At 41.8% G+C, this 21,250-nt stretch overlaps 1 protein-coding gene across 1 annotated transcript in view; it reads left to right on the forward strand.

Annotated features, from left to right (window-relative positions):
• LOC146788644 (putative cation-transporting ATPase 13A4) overlaps positions 1-20,978 on the forward strand; it is a 468,281-nt gene extending 447,303 nt beyond the window's left edge. Inside the window, exons 29-30 of the mRNA XM_085635854.1 lie at positions 17,863-17,943; positions 18,504-20,978. Of these exons, the coding sequence (XP_085491980.1) occupies positions 17,863-17,943; positions 18,504-18,734 (312 nt within the window). The 3' untranslated portion in view covers positions 18,735-20,978. The remainder of the gene's footprint in view (positions 1-17,862; positions 17,944-18,503) is intronic.
• The last annotated feature ends 272 nt before the right edge of the window (positions 20,979-21,250 follow it).

Genomic DNA, 21,250 nt, shown 5'->3' on the forward strand with positions numbered 1-21,250 from the left:
TGGAGCCTACAGGTACGTCAGTGATATTGACGTATATGTAACTCCCTGCGACATGGAGTGCAGCACATTAAATACGGCGCATCCATCATCTCGCAAGGAGGGCGCAGTGAAAACTGTCACATCGCTGTTTTCACGCAGTGATGCAACAGTTTTCATAAATGAGGCCTTGGGTCTCCATGAGAGAGCTGTGGAGAAGCAGCTTTTTTCACTAGGCGCCTAGCTAACACTACCATCTCATCTGCCCTCCTCGTCCTTACTTACCTGTGCAATTTCAATGCCCTACCCTACATTGTGCACCCTTCCCGAGCAGGAGTTCTTTCCTTCATTCAGATCCACCCCCTCTACTATGAAAGAGGAATAAACCCACCTCCTTCCTATTGTGCCCGTCTGGAAGCTTCCTTCGACATCTTGAGGTAAGGTAAACGTTTGCCTAGATTTTCTACATATTTCTTTCTTTTAAGTAATCAATTGCGTCAAATTACATTTGCGCTATTACTTGGACCCACATTCTGTTTAATAAGGACTAGAATTTTATGCAGTATACACATCACACTTGTTAGTGACATTATTTCAGTCCCTTTCGTTAGATTTGCTGACGGGAGAGGATATTTCCCAGTTGCTGGCAGTAATGGAGTCTCAAGCCAAATATCTATCAGATGTTACGTTTGACTATCTTACATTATCTCTATGTCTGTGACTGGTGTTATGGCAGCAAAATGAAGCGCCTTTGAGCTCTAAAGGCCTTGCTCATGATTTAGAAAGATTATTAGAGGGGTACAGTCTTCAAGCCTGGCAAAACTTTGTAGTTGGATGAAACTGTCACCAGGGAAAAAAACACCTACTTTTCTCAGACAAATCTTACTTAAGTTCTGTAATGATTTTTCTTCATTGATGAGAGCGAGGTGCAGATGGTTTATGAATGAGAGCTCTGGTAAGTAGAATTTGGAGCTCAGTTTGTGCCATGCCGATATGGTGCAGTGAACAGTATTTATTACTTTACATGTGGTTACTACTGAGGTGAAAGCAATAATTGAAAGTAATTGTTACTCAAATCACTAATCAGAAGTCAATGGCGATTGCAAATTGCTGGGGTATAATAGTCCGCAGAAAGACGTCCTTGTTCTGAACTGAAAAAGAGACAATCAAGAAACAATCAAGGAAGAATAGGTAAGAAGCTTTGCTAAGGCTGATATGACCTCTCCAGTGCTTTTTTGTTAGGTGAATTCTCTTCACACAATTCCTCCACACCAGCATTCCAAATTACATTAGTGTAAGGCTTATACCTTACTGTCCCTTTTGTCCATTGGAGATAGAATCGATCCCTCATTTTTTGTTTGTATGCCCAGCCTATTAAGCGCCCCGTTCCAGGTAGCTTAAACCACTGTGTAGGGAGCTGGGCACTCGACAATGTAGCGTGGCCCTGCGAATTTTAAGTTCAGATACTCGGCTGCTTTTTGTTTGTGGCTTAGCCAAATACTTAAGCTGGGCGTGGCTTATTAGGACAAAATGGCTTTTAGTAATTGTTTAATTATGGTCTCTGTGATTTGACCTTTTTAGCTATTTATTGTCTATGTTTTTATAGATTTTAATTCTGTAATGTATCTTACTTCTGTAAAGCTTTTAAAGATATTTTTTGTATCGAAATAAAGCCACTTTGACTGACTGACTGACTATACCAACAGGGAATAGAGGGAGGGATGGTGAAATGGCAAAGCTGAGGAAACTATATTTCAACACTACCCATCCTCTCTATCACTTAATAGGTTTAAAATAGTAACATTATGATAGATATCAATGTTTTTTTCATTTTACTTTAAATATATGTAAGTAGATGTTTTAAGGTGCATAAAGCTATTGACAGACAGATCTCATATTTAAAACCAATGGATTTATGCTCCAATGGATAGTAAAACCCTCCGAAAAACTAGGGATGGGCGGAACTGGCGGAGTTTCACTCTGTGGAATTCCGCTGTGTCGTATAGAAAGTCTGTGAGATTTCATGGAGTTCTGTGGATGGGTGGGAAATATGTACGTCATGCTGCTCATGCTGCAATTGAGCACCGGTAGCACGGTAGCACTGCAAAATCAATGCGAACGGCACCATGTAGAAAATCTACTTGAGCAGAGGCAAATCTACTCAAAAAGCAGCAAATCTACTCAAGAAGCGGCAAATCAACTCGAAAAGCAACAAATCTACTCGAGCACCAGCAAATCTACTCGAGCACCAGCAAATCTACTCGAGAAGCAGCAAATCTACTCAAAAAGCAGCAAATCTACTTGAGAAGCAGCAAATCTACTCGAAAAGCAGCAAATCTACTCGAGAAGCAGCAAATCTGCTAGAAAAGCAACAAATCTACTCAAGGAGCAGCAAATCTACTCGAGCAGCAGCAAAAAGCCTCTGGCCACAACCACTTTTGTTAGACAATCAAGTTAAGGACGGAAAATCTTGCTCGCATTTCTGGAACTTAGCAGGAAAAAAGTCCGCAATGCTGTGTTTGCCGGAATTTGGCAAGGACTCCATGTTACAAGAGTAATGTGGAGTTGCCAGATTCAACAAATTCCACTAGCAGAATGAATCATTCCACCCACCCCTCTGAAAATGTTGCTAGTTGGATATCTATTTTTCTCTGTTTACTTTTTCCTACATCCTCTTGGCAGTACTTGTATCTCTTTGCAGGAATTTGTATTATACTGAAGTACATAAAAGGGAATGATGCAACATGATTAAATACATATTTGTTGTCTGCAGAATTGTCTTTCAGTATACCTTAAAAACTGTTATACCCAAAGATAATTAATTAAGACACATTTTAAAATAAATGATGGTATGTGTTTAGAGCATAGTAAATACTGTAATAGCCTACACAATCTTCACAGGGTGGGAACATTTTAAATATGTAATACCTCAGTTATTTCAGGAACTTGTAGCAGCAGAGATAAGAAACATTTCATATAAATATTCAGCCTTCTATACTGGAGAGTGAATGACTGTAAGGTTGTTTTCTCCAGCTGCCTGTGCAGGCACCGTCTGTGTGATAAAGGAAGATTCAGCTTCTTCGCTAGAATGCTGTGATGTACACAGGCAGCTGTGGAGGAACTCCAGCCTACAGTTTTCTATTATGGGAACTGAGAAAAGGGAGTAGTAGAGAAACACAATGGAGTTTGCTGACTCATCTTGCAGCAGTTCGGGTTAGTACTCGTCTATTTCTCTCTAAGAAATATTCTCTGGAGAATCGGACCTTTCCAGCTTCCTTGTGGAGTCCCGCAGGGGTCCTCCCTCAGTCCCACTTTCTTCAATCTTTCCTTGGACCCTCTAGTAAAATTGGTGCGATCCTTCGAGTTCCAGGTGCTGTCCTATGCGAATGACACCATATCATTGTCTCTATATCTGACAATTGGGGGCTGAAGGCTGACAAGTTTAAGACCTGTATGTCTGAAATCTGTACCTGGATGAAATAGAACTGGCTTAAAATGGACGCTAAGAAGATGGAGATTGTGGTTTTTGTGGCGGATAACTCTGTGTGGTGTGAACTCTGGTGGCCCTTACCCATTCTTTTGGTCACTGCTAAAAACCTTGGAGTGATTTTTGATAAACTCTCATGTTCGATGCTGAGGTCTACAGGATGGTGAGCACCTGCTTCTTCATTTTTAAGATTCTGAAGAAGATTTTTCCCTTCTTGCCCGGAGAATTAAGAGTCTCAGTGGTCATGTCTCTTATTACATCTCATCTTGACTACTGTAAAACTTTATATTTAAATGCCAACCAGTACTCTCTCAATAAACTCCAGCCAGGTCATCCAAAATGCAGCTGCACGAGTGTTCCTGGATGTTCCTACATATCTTTTGGTTAAGGAGAGATTGTGGTCACTCTATTGGCTACCAGTGAGGAAGCGGGTGACCTTCAAAGCTTCATGCATGGTCTACAAGGCTCTTCTCAGTAGGACTCTTAGTATTTGGGAACCTCTTTCAACTGGTATTTGCCAAAGAGACAGCTTAGATATGCAGCACTGAGAAAGGTGATCATCCCCAAGTTCAGGAAGGCTAGATGGGACGGCCACTCGTTTTTGGTGACAGCCGACAGGTTATGGAACTCACTCCCTATACATACTGCGAGTCTGAATTTTTACTCTGTGTTTCATGTGCATCTTAAATGTTGGTTATTCTCTCATCCTTATTGATGCCTCTTCTGTCGCCCTCTGGCTGTTTCTGGCCGGTGTTAGCGCTTTGATGCCCTTTTAGCTTCATGAATGAAAATACAAATGCTGTCTTGTAGCAAATGTGGACCATTAGACAATGTAAAAGACACTGAATGTACCACAGCAGAACACAATCCCCAATCCCATTTTACTCACCTGATGCTCAGTGCTAGATAGTGGTTAACAAACCCAGGAAGTACCCAGAAACCTTCTCTAGGCTTAGGAGAACCAGGAGGTTCGGAAGTAGTAGCCACATCTAGAGGAATTCAGGAGATGAAGGCACAGGATGGAAGCATGACCCTTCTATGTAGGACACGGTGGAGAGAAGAAGAAAACATAAGGGAATTTGGGAAAACAAAACAAAGGTTCAGGGGTAGGCAGACATGTTGCACAAACTGACCTTTTAGGATCCAGAAAACCAAGCAGTTGCGATGCAACTTGTTCCCACTACCTTGCTGCTTGAATTGTCCTAAATGCGGTGGCTCTTTTTTTCTAACTGTCTGCCGCTCTCCGACTGACCTAGAAGATCTGGCTCTGAAATCTACGATCCAGCTACTATTGTCCGGTCATCCACAGTCTCCAAACCTTTGGTTTGGTTTCAAGCTTTTCTTGTGTGTACTTATTGCTTTTTCCCAGGGTTTGTTCTGACTTTGAGTGTTACACCCAACATGAGTTATGACGGCGCAGGGATCTGTGGGTTCATGCTGTAATAAGGCTTGCCTCAGGTACTGACTATGAATCTCATGGTTAGTAATCAACCAGCTTGGAGCCAATTAAAAAGCAGCATGTTTAGTAGTGTAGTGCTGTCCTATTCACAATATCCAATATCACAGCTTTTGATAGAGCTGTGATATTTAAGTTTATCAATTTATTCTAATTCAACATTGATTCTAGTAGACATTCTCTGTAATCCATTGGGTCTTTACCTCTCTTGAAAAATATTGGTACTGTGGCATCCTTCCATGCTTCCAGAGGTAGGCCCTTGGCGATAACGTCATGTTACATCAACTAAGAGTAATCTACTGTTCTGTGTGTTTGTAAAGTCTAGCAGGAAGAGCCTCATACCCTGCTGTTTCCCTGAGGCCAATACTGTGATGCGTCAGTTTGCTTCCTTCGTGCTCACTTCAGCTTGCAATGTTACATTTTCTGCTTTCCCTATTTCAATATAATATGACATTTCTTCAGATAGCCCTTTATATTACACACCCAGGGGTTATCAGAAAACAATCTGGTATATAGTTGAGAGTAGCATTGTGATCATGGCTATGTCACATGATTGAGGAAATACCTGATCCTTTGATTCCTTATATCCTCAATCAATTGCTGATTGATTTCTGATTTGGCCATGTTGGCCATAGTCTGGCTGGATTTTACTCTGTGTGAGAAGTTGTAGAAACTTTCAGTAGCACCAACCCTAGTGATAGCTGCTCGATGCAGAGCTTTTCCTTCACCCCTGAGTTTATTTATCAGTGGAGTGAGGGCATTAGAGTGTTGGTGATTCCATGAGTCAATATCAGATTGCTGCCCTAATAGCTGGAACAGTTATATATGAAGATTGTTTTTGTCTCCCACTTCTGATTTTTTATTATTAATACTAAACACTCTACGCATTCCTCATAGTTAGACTTTAAAAACATTACCACATTTGTTGCTATTCTTTTATTAATATGAAAAAAATATCAACCTATTCTGAAACATATCCATGCGACAGGTCACTAACTAAAAAATCTGTTTTTGTATTGACAACGCACAGAATTAGGTCCCATTCTCTCTTTACCACTGCGATGGAAGGCTATAGGTGCCTGAGGAATAAAAGACATTAGGATCAACTACAATGTGCCAATTACAGTGTAACCCATTTGGTCACATAGTAAAGCTCAGAGATTAATGGGATTGAGTATATATTTATTTCAAATTCAAAACCAAGCTAATATAAATCAGTCGCAGAAACATAGTATAAAAATACAGATTTATTAAGGGATGTCTGAAACGACATACAAAATGTAGCCTCATTAACAGAAAGCAAATGAGGAATTCTGTAGCTGCTACACAGAGAATGAGAAACAACGTCTGGTAAATAGATTGAAAGTTTCGATTCTCCTGCCTATAGATGAGTTGTCTAAGATCCACTAAACCCTATTCTAAACTAGATTTCAGGAAAACCTTTTTAAGTCATAAAGCAGAGAAAGGTGTCTGCAAAGTAGATCCTCTGTATAATCTAATGAGAAGGAATATTGAAGCGCATGAAACCACACAACTGAGGGGCATATTATCAAGGACGGCGTTAAAATTATCGCCGCTTTAGCGGCAGAAAACTGCAGCTAAAGCGGTGATAATGGGCTTGATAATATGCCGCAGAGAATTCCAATAGAAGCCCAGGTTCACACCAGAACATGGGCTTCCATGGGAATTCTCAAGGGCATATTATCAAGCTCATTATCGCCACTTTAGCGATACTTTTAACGCCGTTTCTTGATAATATGCCCCTGAGATCTCTCAGAGAGCCATGTACCTCTCAGAACCTAAAGGGAATCTGAATACAGCTGAAGTATAATCAAAATAAACAACAGAGCGTCCCTGAAATCTCTATGTGGGAGAAGAGAGCAGGGAAAATACCGCCAGGAAAAAAACACATCTTCCCCCTAATATTTAAAATGTAGGCGATTAATCCAGGATAAGTATAAGGTTGTCCCACGGACAAAAATGTATAAATATTCATAAATACAAATAACTTCAAAGATACGTACAAGCAATTATCTACATATGGATTAATTGTGGAAAAATGACAGATCATTCAAAGCAAAACCCACTAGACATGATAATCAGAACATGACATTAAACAAAATTGATTACACACCAGACGGCAAAACACAACAAATTCAGACAATGGACAAAGAAGAGACAACACATTGACAAATAACCATACAATAATACAAAAATTCTGGTTTAGAGATAACAAACAAATCAGTGTTATTCTGGGCCTGTCTGCGTCGGACCCCTGAGCTTGGTAGCTATGCCTCCGCGCTTACTGAAGTGATGGCTATGGATGGTAACCAAAAGATCAGCTGGCTCCTTAATCTAAAAAAGTGAGTTTTTGCGCTCGGCTTGAAGGATTTGTGGGAAACCCAAACCCCACCTAGTAAGGCTGACCTCAAAAAGCCCTATTGGGTTTGGGTAGACGGCAAGAGCATTGTAATCCAAGATTAGCAAGGCTCACAGAAGAATTTTACTTGCACCAGCAGCGCATATTTTTAGAACCTTACTTAGATTTTATCCAGACGCCATGAGACAGGGCGCTTTATATTCAGTTCAGGGTAGGCACACTCCCGATACGAGAATTAACTGCAAAGTGGAGTGTCCCGCATCAGTCAACAGCGGACTGCCCCTGCTGTAAGGCTCCAACTGAAAGCGTGGCTCATTTTATGTTTACCTGCCCTGCTTACAAGAAGGCAAGAACAAGATGTCTAAAACTAATATGTGGCCTACTGGGCACTTACGAACATAGTGTTGCTCTGCGCATTCTGAAAACGGACGCATGGACCCTCCTGGCCTGTGGCGTGGCCAAGTACCTCGGCCGTGCCTGGATAGTAAGGTTTAAAACACTACTGTTACACACTAAATGAACTATTGTGTTTTTTATATTACCAATTGCCCTGCCCATTTTTATTGCACTGTCATTTTATACTCTTTTATAAAAAGAAAACAAGCTGAAATTGAATTAATTCATGGCCACACAAAGTTTTCACCTGAAATAGTCCGCCGTTATTTTCCTATGGAAATGAGAATTTACTGTTTTTATGGATTGCATATGTTTAGACTATGGTTCATTTGATAACTCGTATTTTTATGATGATCGTATGTATGTTATTGCTTTTAAGATACTTGTTATCAAATAAAGCTACTTTTTGTCAGTAGAGCAAAACGCCGACGCGAACACTGAAGTACATAAAGAGTTCCTTCTTCAGGGCATGTTGTTTGCTTTACATTCAAAGATATTAAGCCATCAATATGTCATGTAGAGACCACCGGACATGTGGTACAAGGGACTCAATAATAGAAAGGCATAATAAGTTTCTGACAGGGGAGGCTCAACAGTAGAATGGACCCCATGATAAGAAGCCCAATAGCCATCTATACCGTACATAGGGTTACAAACGAGAGTGGATCGCAAGGAGACGGAAAATGCTGGAACATAAACAGGTCCAGGCCAGTCCTGAGGATAAGAAAAGAAAGAAGGAAAGGTTCCTTTAAAAGGTCAGATAGTAGGTCGGCAAGAGGGGTAAGTTAAATATGAGCAAGACGCCAGTCTTGGACACCGTGAGTCCCGCTCCAACAGCCTCACAGAAAGGGGGCCGGAAAGGGGTCCACTGTCCGTAACATCACACCGATCGACACCCGTATCAGTGTGCATTGAAGTATATCCTCCATTATACCTACAACAGAACCTTCGAGAATCCACTATCACATGTTTCATTGTTTTCCTTCTTCAAACAACAAGACTTGTCAACTACACTCGAGATTTCTTTCCTTTGTTCCACACATTAGAACGTCCTTCATGTTAAAGTTAAAACTTTCAGAAATACCAGTGCTTAAGGCCTCTGGTTAACCTAATGCAGCACGTTTAATGCATGATTACAGATAGATATACAGTCACAATATAGATGTAAAGCACTATTCAAATGGATGCATTTTCAGGTTTAAATTAAATGCAGAGTATTATTTTTAAATGAATAGATGAACATATAAGAATTACAATATTATTCCAAAATGCACAAATGTAGTTTTATGTGAGAAATGCAACTCGTCGTTACTGTAAGGGAAAATGTTAATATGCACACTCATATAAATGTCGAGATTACACAATAAGGGCACTTTCTGTATCTGTCCAAGTACACTATATTACGTTAATAATGTTGCATCACACGAGCACATGAGGCCACACGTAAACATATATGTGGCACAGTCAAACATGAAAAGGGTGGAGCCAAAATTACGCTGCTCCATTCTCATATTCAAGCTTCCATATCATGGCAGAATGATTGGAATTGACCATCAGCAAAATTCTTGCTCAATATTTTACGTTATTGCTTTTAGGGACTCAGCTGTAACCGGATGAACATTCTCAAATGCACATTTTCATTTTGTGTGGGCACTGTCCCCATGCTTTGAGGATCACTTGGAGTGGGTTTCCTTTTTAGATGAGTCGATTCCCCAGAAACAGAGAAGTCTTATCCATTTCTTGTCCACTATGGTTGTTTGCATACTCATCCGCTTTCACCTACTAAAGGTGGGGCGGAGCCTCACTTCCAAAGCCATATCTTTCCTGTGATGGACAAATCTAGAACCTTAGTGAGAAAAAAGCCTGGGGAATACCAATGTTTTTGCAGTTGGTGGCATTCCGAATCTTGAGGGATCATCGGCCTTGAATTCCTCACAGAATAGACAGTGGTTTACAACATAAAGGTTTTAAAATTAAGGGTCTGAAATTGGCCTGTGAAAATCTTTATTTCTATCAGCCCAGTTCCTGAAACTTTCAAAATTCCTCAAAAGTATGGATTACGCGATTTTGTGTAACATTTGTAAAGTCTGGGTTGCATAGAAAATACCTCACTATGAGACAATTTCTGTAGGAATTAGTCTCCTGCTGGTATCTTGCAAGACTTGTTTACAGAAAGAATACACTCACATTAAAGAAGTCATGCAAGACATTGACAAGCCGCACTTTGCTAAAAAAGTGTAATTTCACAATTTATTTTGGAATTTTGTGAAATTTCATGAGAAAAAGATATGCTATTTTGCAAACTTCTAATCTGAACTCCTATGTTTGATCCTTAAATATATTGAACCAGGCTCATTTGTATTTTTTATTTTGTAATGCTAGAATTATGTCTCTGGTGTTATCTCAGAGATTAATTTGAACTTGGTAGTCAACTCCCTTTGGATCCGGCTCGCTCTGCAGGGTCAGCCCCAAACGTTATGCCATGACCCTCCAATTTTCAAAGGAAATTTAAGACATATGTACCTGCCAGAGTCCACAGCAAATCTCCTCTGCATAGAAAAAATCAAGAATTTCAGAGTTGGAGGCCGGGTTTTCTGTAATAGTTGCCCAGGAAGCAGAGATATAATTTAGGTAACTTTATTTCAGTACATCAAGCCCACGACACAGCACGTCCTGCCTGCTCGGATCCCTACAGCTCAATTTGCTGTAACAATCCATTATTTAATACCAAACAAGCCGAGTGTGCCCACTCAGCTTGTGCATATCATTAACAACAAGAACTTCATCTATAACAACACCTTCTCTGTTAATGTGGCCCAATACTGGAGCACCTTACCTCCATCGTTGAGAACTTGTCAAGATCTACTGACTTCCAGGAAAGCCTTGAAGACCTGGCCGCTTCCTACATAATGACCATGGTACCTTTATTTCTGTTCGGGGTTTGGGCTGGTCTCGAGCTAAAATACCTTCTAGGTCACAGCTGTGCTTTACATACTATAATAAATTTTTATTTCATTTTCATTTCATTTAACTTCACATTGAGCATGGGACCCACGTCTGGGCATGAGAGTCACACTTAGGGCATCAAAAACAGGGTGATGAATGGGATGGTTGAATTGATCTCAGCCACTGGCAATTGCTCAGGCCAGCATTCAAAGCCATTGTTTCTCGTTCACCGGAACAGAACTATGCCACAAGAAAACACAGGGCACCACTAGGAAAGAAGCTAAAAACTCCACACAAAAAAGCTAAATAAATACGTTGAAAACCAGAAGACAAGTCATCTCCAGAAGACTGACCATTCCAGGATCTGGAACAACGTCCCAGTCAACATCAGAAGTGTCCCCAACTCGCTTGCAATTCTGACAGGTCTAATAAGCCACCTCTTCAGGAACTATGAGGGGCTGATTTACAGAAGCAGTTATGAGTATGAGAAGTACCACCACAGGAGCACCTGTATACATACTCTTACAGTCCTTTGTGACTCAGTTTGAAACGTCCAACTCTTCAATAATAAAAGTGCAAATAGGACACAGACCATTCTGTAGCTAATATCTGTAAATGAATATTCCCATTTTATTTCCATTTTAGATGTTTTGAATTCAATTCACACAGATATTTCAGAGAATGTAACATAGTATTACAGAAGTACTCATTTATGTACCACAAAATGGCTTTGTGAATAAGACCCTACGACCCAGATTTACACAAATCTCACGCACCCAAAGTTGCTGTGTTGCGTGAGAGGGAGAGAGAAGGACTGCGCTATATCTACAGACATATGGCACTCTCCCCCTCGCTCTCAAGTGCGGATGCACAATCAGGCTGCAAAGCGCCATGCACCACCTTTGCACCATTGCGCAAGGATGTCTACGTGAGTCTAGCATGGTGTTGTACTGGAAGGGAACCCTTCTTGTACAACATACTAAGCTTAGACTAACTTTAAAACATTGCCCACGTTGGATGTGTGTTGACCAGTACAGCACACATGCAACGTGGGAAATGTTAAGAGAAATAAAGGCATTTCTCTAGTTTAACACTTGCTTCAAAGTGTCATTATTTTTTTATACACATCCTATCTGCTATTGTAAGTAGACAGGGTTTTGCATAAAAAGCCATAGGTGGTTGGACTGGAATGCCTGTGCCCCACCCATGGAATGCCCTCTTGGTGCAGACCAACAAAAAGCTGGCCTTTGCGCTGCTTTGTGTTACTTTCAGGCAACTTGTGCAACTTTCCAGCACACAATAAGGCTTGCACTGAAAAGTAAAATTATGCGCAGGTTTGCGTCATTTTTGTGACACAAACCCATCGCAAACTGTTTGTAAATCTGCCCCTACATCTCTCAGTGGGAAGAATATCCACCCAATACCTTTCTGCATCTTTGTGAGAGATCCTTACCTTTCCCCTATAGTCATGCCTCTATTCACTTCTCTTTTACTCTCTAGATAGGTTCTGCTTTACAGTTAACTGACTGTAACATAGTCAGGATTTCCCTTAATGATAAATTCACCAATGTGGCAGGGATTAGGTAGGCAAACCAAATGAAAGACTTATCTTTGATATGTTGTCATTAGGTGAAGATGTAATGAGATGAGATGTACCCAATTTCCTAAGTCAAATGCAAAAATTGCCATTGGTTGATGGAATGTTGAAGAACGTCAAACACTCACACCCAGTAGAAAGATGTGGGCCTTATTCTATTGTTTTTTCTCACCACGCCACCCCAGTTTGCACTCAGTCTCATGCAAATCCGTATTGACCCTTCTCCCTATGGGAACTTTGCAGCCCGAACTGCCAGGCCGGGTCCTTGCTGGACCAGAAAGAAGCATCCTAGGACTAGTTTTGGGGTATCGCCCCTTCTCTGCCTGGATAACCTTAGTTCGGTGCCATGGCAAGGAGAGGACCCACGTCTGGAGAGCAGGGTCAAAACTAATTTGCATATGGCTGGGTCCAAACTGTAATGGCATGGCGAGCCAAAAAATTATTGATTTAATCCATACCTGTGACTGGGGGTGAATGTTTGATTTGTTCCGCATTCTGTCCATCATCTGTTCCGTTTGAAGTTCTCACTCTAAGTGGGAAGGGCATTCCCAGACATGGGTCGCCTGCTTACTATCCCACCACATTCAGGCTAGCCTGCCTGATGAGGTGCGATACCCTGAAACCAGTCGCAGGATGCATGTTTCCAGTCCAGGGCTAGTTCAGTCTTGACCCTGTTCCCATGAGGAACAGGGTCAGACTGATGTGCATATGCTGGGCTCAAACTGGAATGGCATGGAGATTAAAAAAATGATGGATTTAACCCAGATCTTTGACTGGGGGTGAATGTTTGATTTGTTCAGCATTCTGTCCATCATCTTTTCTTTTTGCAACTATTTCCTAAGTCATCAACTATGAAACCTGAAGATCTGTGTGTGGCCTTAAAGGAAAATTGTGTCTTTTGGGTGCATGATTTAGAGAATAGCGGTCTTCACTCTGTCCGTTAGGGTGGTAGAGGACATTACGTCCACCACCCTGATGGACAGAAGGCTGTGATATTCAGAGATTACCACCGGCCAAAATAAGATATCTGTGTGATCAGAGTGTCATCAGAGTATCCAACGTCACTGCAGTTCCTCTGAGGGCACTGCAGGTTTGGTGTGTGGCAACTGAAAGGCGAAAACTAGCTCCCAAAGTGGAAGTATCTTGAAGAAAAATGCAAAAATTTGCGATGGCCCAAAAACCAGAGAGGTTTCTCCCAAGATGCGGGAGTCCTTTTTCTTTTCTTGTGTTTTAAAATGCCAGGCTTGTCCTGGCAGTAATGGACAGCAAAAAAAAGCATCAGACTGTCTGCTGTAAATAGGGTGGGTTGTCTGATGTTCGTACTCTGTTAGTTCCTATTCCACTATCCCATCAGAGTAAGTAGTTCCATGGCAGATTCAGCAGGGAACCCACTTCAGAAAGGTCAGTCTGCCCATCTCTAAATAGTGGGCTGAGCATCGGTTTGGCATGCCATCTGTCAAACTCGAAAAATCTCCCTGTGCCTAAATTGTAAATATGTGATACATAATGTAATTGTGAATATGTGAACTGTAACTATGTAACTCAAAAAGATATAGATTTCTGCCCCTAAATTGTGCAGAGTCCTGTTTCTCCCCAGCTAGCTTCACTCTTCATCAATACTTGCATATGAAATCATATATACATGTTATCCTGAGACAAGATCGGACACTTAGCAGAGGAGGGGGCCTGGCCATCATTTATAGGGATACCTTTAGCTGTCGGATTAATGAGGGGTTAATTCGCGACAGTGAAAGTATTTCCTTCGCTATTAGTTTCTCCCACACCTGCACGTTCTCTGGGGTCTTAATTTATCGGCCCTCAGGAGCCTTCGGCCATTTTAATACTGACCTACCGGAAAACATAGCTAATTTAGTTAGCTCCCTGTCCAATTTCTCGGTATTGGGAGACCTGAATATTCCTTTTGATGAGGTCTCCTCTACTAATGTGGAGGAACTTTTTGATAGCTTAGGGGTCTTGTCCCTTAAACTGAAAGTGCATGGGTCAACCCATCTTAAAGGTCACCTTCTTGACCCTATTTTCACTAACATTAATTTATTAGTGGCTAACCCCACTCCATTACCTTGGAGTGACCACTATTTGATATTTTTTTCCCGGTCCGCACCAATCAGGGACCTTCCGGCGGGTCCAGTCAAGAAACTCAGCCGGAATTGGTCCAAGATCTCTACTGAGTCATGTTCAGGTATCCTCAATAATACTCGCCCATTATTAGAAATTGACCCAGAATCAGCAAATCATGAATGTAATGAATGGATTGAAGCCTCCTTGGACTTGGTGGCCCCTAAAAAGTTGAGACTTAATAAAAAAGGCCAAAAGAGTATAGCATGGTATACTCCTGGTCTCAGAGATTTGAAATTAATTTGCAAACAAACAGAGAGACAGTGGATGAAAGATTTCTCATATGAGAAGAAGCATGTTTACAGGGAAGCCATAAAAATGTATAAATCAGAAATTAGCAAAGCACAATCTAAGTATTACGCTACTAAAATCTCCTCAGCATCTAATGCTCCGTGGGAAATGTTTAAGATTTTTAAAGCACTAACTACCCCTCAATCGCCAGCTTTACCTGGAGAGGTGTGGCGCCGCTGCCAGGGCGACTGACACTGGACGCTGGGGATCATGGTTCGATCCCTGGCTCCGGCGGCAGGGGTCTGCCCAGTACCATGCGACTCTGGGCAATAGCTTGCTTAATCTTCCCAACGGCCCCCAGCGACGAGATACCCCTTCGGGGGTGATTTGTGCGCTATACAAGTACTGTTTTTTTTACCTGCGGTTGATAGTATAGGACGTTGCAATGATATAGCGGAGTTCTTTCATACAAAGATTCAATCTATCTATCTAGCATTCCCTTCTGCCACTATCCTTCCAAAAGACCCTCCACTGGAAAACAGGAGAGTTCTACCAGTGACTAGATTGGAGATCTTTCTGCCTTTGGATATTAAATCTCTTAAAATTTCACTTAGCAATCTAAAATCAGGTTCTCCCAGGGACATGGCCCCTCCTACTGCTTTGAACCAAGTTTTCCAAACAGTTGCCCCCACTATTTTAAAATGTATTGATATGTCCCTGGGTGCAGGGATTGTCCCCTCGTTATGGAAACAAGCCATGGTGAGAGCTCTGCTCAAAAAAGTAGGGGCGGACTCTAAAGTGTTTTCCAACTATTGCCGTATCTCTTTGCTGCCAGGGATCACAAAAATTGCAGAAAAACATGTCAACTCCATTTTATCCACCTTTTTGGAGGAAAATGACTGTTTTCATCCAATGCAAACAGGATTTAGATCCCATCAGGGCACAGAGACAGATTTGATTGCTGTCGTTGAGGAAACTAGAAACATTTTAGACTGCGGAGGCTCGGCAGCAATCGTCCTCTTAGATCTGAGCGCGGCTTTCGATACCGTGAACCATCAACTGCTGATCTCCGGGACCAGAGAGGCAGGGGTATCCGGAACTGCGCTAATGTGGCTGGAGTCTTTTTTAGATCTCAGCTCATTTCAGGTCTTCGAGGACAACTCCATCTCCAAGAGTATGCCATTGAGGTGTGGGGTGCCACAGGGCTCATCCCTAAGCCCCACTATTTTCAACATTTACATGAGCCCTTTGGCCAAAATTGTTGAACCCTTTGGCATACAAATTGTTACATACGCTGACAATACTCAATTGATAGTTTCCCTTAATCAACCTGGAAACAAGCCAAACAACTTAGCTAACTGTTTGGAAAAAGTATCGGCGTGGATGGAGTGCTCCTTTTTACATCTAAACAGAGCAAAAACAGACGTGATGTTTCTGGGGAAACTTGCTCCAGTGGGTCTCACCCCCTATAGCCTAAATGCCTGTGCAGCATACCACCGCCCAAAGAACAAATAAATAGTTTGGGAGTCTGGTTGGATCACAAGCTAGACATGAAAGTACAAGCCCAGAAGGTACAAGATGCTGCTGCGGATTACTTAGGGTGGTAAGAAAAGTCTTACCCTTACTCCCATTTAGTACAAAGAAACTGCTGGTCCAGGCTTTAATTCTTTCTCACCTGGACTATGCAAATGCACTTTATCTGGGCTCTCCGCAATCCACTATAAAAAGACTTCAGACGGTTCAGAATTGTGCAGCTAGACTGCTTCTACATACCCCCCACAGAGAATCGGCGCGAGCATCTATAGCCTCTTTACATGGGCTGCCAATTGCAGAGAAGATTCAGTTCAAATCCCTCTGCATTACCCACAAGATTATGTCCTCCAAAGCCCCACCAATTCTACAGTCTATTATCTCCCCTTACCATCCCAGCAGAGCTCTTCATTCAGAAAACAAATGGATGGCCACAGTACCCAGAATTCACAGGGCCAGAAGTGTAGGTCGACGGTTTTCCTATATTGCCTCCAAGAGGTGGAATGCTCTTCCAGACCGCATTAGTTTGGAAGAAAACCACTAGTTTTTCGCAGACCGTTAAAGACATTTTTGTTCCCAACCATCTAAAACGCTCACTGCTTAGTTCTGGTTCTCAGCGCTGGGAGGCCTTAGGGTAGCCATGCGCTTTATAAGTACCATTTTCATTTAATTTAATTTAATTTTCATTTCATTTCATTCAAAACCAAAAGCCTATTAGGTGAGGCAGCAAAAAGCACTTATGGAGGGTGAAGATGTGGAGAGTTGGGGCACAGGATAGCACAGACTAAATGTTTATCCCAAACCAGTGTCCTCTTGCTTGCATGGATTTTAATGTTCCCTGTTAATTTAAAAAGTGCCATGTCATGTGTACTCTCTATTAATCTATACTTTATTCCTCTTTCTGATTTTCTACCATGGTTTATCTTCACTCTGGTATATTCTATGATGCAGCGTTGCTGGCAACAAGATGCTGTTTCTGAGCACCGGGATGCTTCTACTACTGGAATCCAGTCTGTGGATTCTAAGGAGCTGGTGGTAGACAGTTGTTGAGGATCAGTGGCTGGCCAGGGGTCATTGTAAGCAGCACAATACATGCCTTACAGTTATACGTCTACTGCGTCCTGCTATCCTAAAACACACATTTGCTCCACTCATGTAATACACTCTTAGTGAATGCCAGGGTATGGCAAGTGGGAGACTCGCTATTCAGTACACAGCTGATATTTGAGTGAGGCTAATATTAAGCGGACAGCCCACGCTCCCTCCCCACCAGAATCCAGTCCTGTTCCTGCACATGCCCAGCTCCTGCTCCCTTGGTTTAATGTTTCCAGTAAGATTGGTTTCAGTCCCAGCTAAAGCAAAGTTGGTGTGCTCCTGGGCTGAAGGGTATGAAAGATTCTGGATTTTTCCAGTCCATGTTTAGGGTGCCAACTCGCATAACCAAAGTTTATTTTGCTCCTTTTGCCTTGACTTAGAATTTTGAATAGTCCATTTCACTGGATTAAAAAAGATTATGATCATGGAATCTGAGGTGCTCATACATCTGCACCCCAATTGCATTAGGGGATTCAAGAAAATTTGATGGACCGCATGGTACTAATTGAATTAAAAAGGGACAGTTTTCCATACATGGTACCATGGCTTTTCAGATACTGATTAGGTAAATGTGGTGTTCATAGGACAAGATTCAATGGTATTATAAAGGTGTTCATTGTTGTTGTTTGCAGCTCGCATGCGTTCCCACTCTTTGGAGGGTTTACTTGTTCATCGCTGTGGTCATCCACTTCTTTGTATGCTACGGGTTTGAGGTGAGTACTCGTACCTTTTCTGACCAATGAGCATAGTCACTGACTTTTGCCTTACTTTGTGGAGCAACATTCAAGATTTTGTAGTTGTAGAAGGAAAATGGAGCAATTATGGTCTAAAGTTACAATAAAACAGCCCAGAAAGTCAACCCTCAGTAAAATGAATAACCAATAAAAAATAGTGACTTCTTTGATTTTGCTCAAGAATTCAAATGCACTTTACAGATATTGCACTCTTATTGTGAATAAATATGTTCCTTGTTTATTGTTTTCTAATGTTTTTACCAGAATCATGTACTGGATATGCAGAAGTGGGTACAAGATATGCTCTGTTTCCAAACTTAAATTTGATTACATTGGCTGATAGATAAGTGCCCCTGTACATCTGTATGTCAACCCAGTTTTTTTTCACCATTTTGGGGATTTTAGATCCACTATATTTTGTATCTCTTGATACAAACATGAAATAATCATCACACACATTCATCATGTGTGCCCTGAGCTCAATGTGAAGGGATATCAAACTTATTTTTTTTTTAATGTGTTTTACTTTATTTTTGCAGGAAGGAATTATTGAGAACCGAGCGCTCTGGGTCTGGATTAAGAAGGTGGTTAACTACAAATCCAAAAGTCAGTACCAGAAGCTGCATCGACTTCTGGAAAGGACTCCGCAGTGGCCACCGATAAACCAAACCATCTATCCCGAATCACCTGTTCCAGAGCTAGAAGCTGAAATAGACATCTATCGCAACCCAGCATTTGAGAGAAATGAGCATGTGATGACAAAGATATAACTCAACTCCTAGCTGCATGGAATCCAAAAAGGGACTCCCTTGTCTTTTTGCCAGCACTATTTATTTGTAAATGATGAACAATTGGATTATTCATTGCTGTAACCTTGTGGTTTTAGATTGCACACCGACCTCCTGCACCCACATACTCAGAAATAACTCAATACATTGTGTGGAACATAATGCTCCAAAACAGATCACAGCCTGCTGGTCAGTACCTTGTCACTGGGGTAGAACGTGGGATGCTTAAAGGATGGTTCTATTCATTCTTCACTTACAAGCCCATAGTAAAGGCTCGGAGAACATCTCCTTACATTGTCAAGCAACAAAGTCAGGATTTTGTGGCAGACAGTGGTTTTGGGGCACCTGCACAATTGTCCATTAATTAACAGTATTAGCCAGAGACACAAAGTGGGAAATCTGATCAACATTGGCCATAACTCAGATGTCAGGAAAGGACTTTTTGTAGATTTAACATATTAAAACCTTGGCTTCAAGTGAGCTAGTCTACCTGCTCAGTGGTACCCAACCTGGGCACTGCAGGTAACGTGTAAAAGGAAGACACACTCACTGGGCCACATGAATGAATGGAGTATATGAGAGTAGAACTGGCTATGCGGTGTTCAGAATCAGATGGTTGCACATGGATGAAGTGTTGCTTGAAGAGGATGCTCTTGCCTCCTTTCTAAACAGCCCAAGTGATGGAGTTTGCTGGATATGGGTAGAAAGGGAGTCTCAGGTCATAAGAAGCAATAGGGGATGCAGGCAGTGGCAGTGCGTCAATTGGGATGCTGCTGCTTCGGCGAGAGAGTTAAAAATTCTTTTCTGTATCATGTCCTCAATAATATCATCAATAATGGGAGTTATTTCTGAAATAGTTTCTGTAGTTATGTGAGAAAAGGGTGTTCTGCGACAAGCTGATGAACTTCTTCAGGTGAACCTATTTTGAGGACCTTTTTTGAAGCTGGATTTGTGATCTGCTTATTTGAAACTCCTAGAACTTGGATCTTCTTTCCCACGAGGGGTAGGTCTGGGACTTCCGCTGTTCTTACAGTGGATTGGGTAGCACCAGTGTCAATTAAAAAGGACACAATTAATATGTCAATCTCAAGGACCCCTGTCTGTTTCTGTTTTAATCTTTTACCAATCTGGTCTTAGGGCTATTCTGCTTTAAATATGGCAAGGAAATTTACCCTCTCAGAACAATTCCACATTCGGACAGCCAGGACCAAACTTCTTGACTCTCCCTTGAGCTGTGACCAAAGCTTTCCTTTCCTTGAGGGTCCTGTTTCATGTAGGAACAGTAGATTCTCTTGTTTAACCCCTTCTGATCTGCTAAAACTAGAGAAAGCACCCCTACCGACAATTTCCCCCTTTAGCCTACCTGTAATGTTGTCCAATCAGGCTACCTCTTTCAGTTCCCCTACCTGTTCTGATAATTCCAAGAAAATACATGGTCTTTACTGCAACATTAGATACATGGCCAAGCACGCCATAGAATGATGGGACCTTATTTCTACATCAAAACCCGGGATCTGTTTCTTTATGGAAACCTGGCTTTGTGCCTCGGCCGCTCCTTGCATCTCGCTAACCATTCCTAAGCACCACTCCCTGGCCAGATCTGACAGGAGAGATCACGTGGGGGCATTGTCATCCCTTTTCATGATTCCCTTAAGGTTGAGCTCATTGACACACTATGTATTGGTCAGTTTGTGATTTGTATTTTTCAGTTGTCATCTACTACTTCTTCTTAACCTACATCAACCTACAGAAGTCTGGAAAGCGGCGCTTTTGTATCGCCCTCCAAAGTACTAAGAAGGATTTCTGGCAAGCACTAATTGACTTAATTGCCCCTTACACCTTAGCATAATAAAAGTTCCTAGTATGGGGCGACTTTAATTATCACAGTGAAAATTTGGACGATCCCTGTGTCAACAAAAGTTTAGCGGATCTGCTCTCTCTTGGACTGGAACAGCTGGTGTCCGGCCCTACAACTAGGGCTGGTCATATGTTGGATCTCATTTTCACTAATGCTCAGGAAGTGGCGCGTGACCCTTTATCTGATCCATTTCTCCATCTCACGTACAAGGCTTGTGACGAAAGCAGCAAAAAGGCCACGGCGTAACTGTAACTCAGTCCCTCTTCACATTCCTGCTCTGTAGATGTGGACACAGCACTATGGGGCAGATTTATGAGCCCCTTGCGCCACTTTTGCGTCACTTTTCCCATGTTAAAAGTGACGCAAAAGTGGCGCAAGGGGCTCATAAATCTGCCCCTATGTATTTACCATGACTCCTTAATAACCTCTATGGATGATAATGCATCTCTCAAAATATCATCCCCAGTCTCCTCTAGAAGTTCTGCTCTGTGGTATTCAGATGCCCTGCGTCAAGAGAAATAAATGTCCAAATGCCTTGAATGTAGTTGGCGTTCCAGTAAATCCATTAAGGACCAAGCAGAATATCGGTCCAGGCTTAGGGCCCGATTCACAGAACTAACTTAAGACAAAATCCTAAACT

The sequence above is a fragment of the Triturus cristatus genome, chromosome 11 (assembly GCF_964204655.1).
Source record: "Triturus cristatus chromosome 11, aTriCri1.1, whole genome shotgun sequence".
NCBI lineage: Eukaryota > Metazoa > Chordata > Amphibia > Caudata > Salamandridae > Triturus > Triturus cristatus.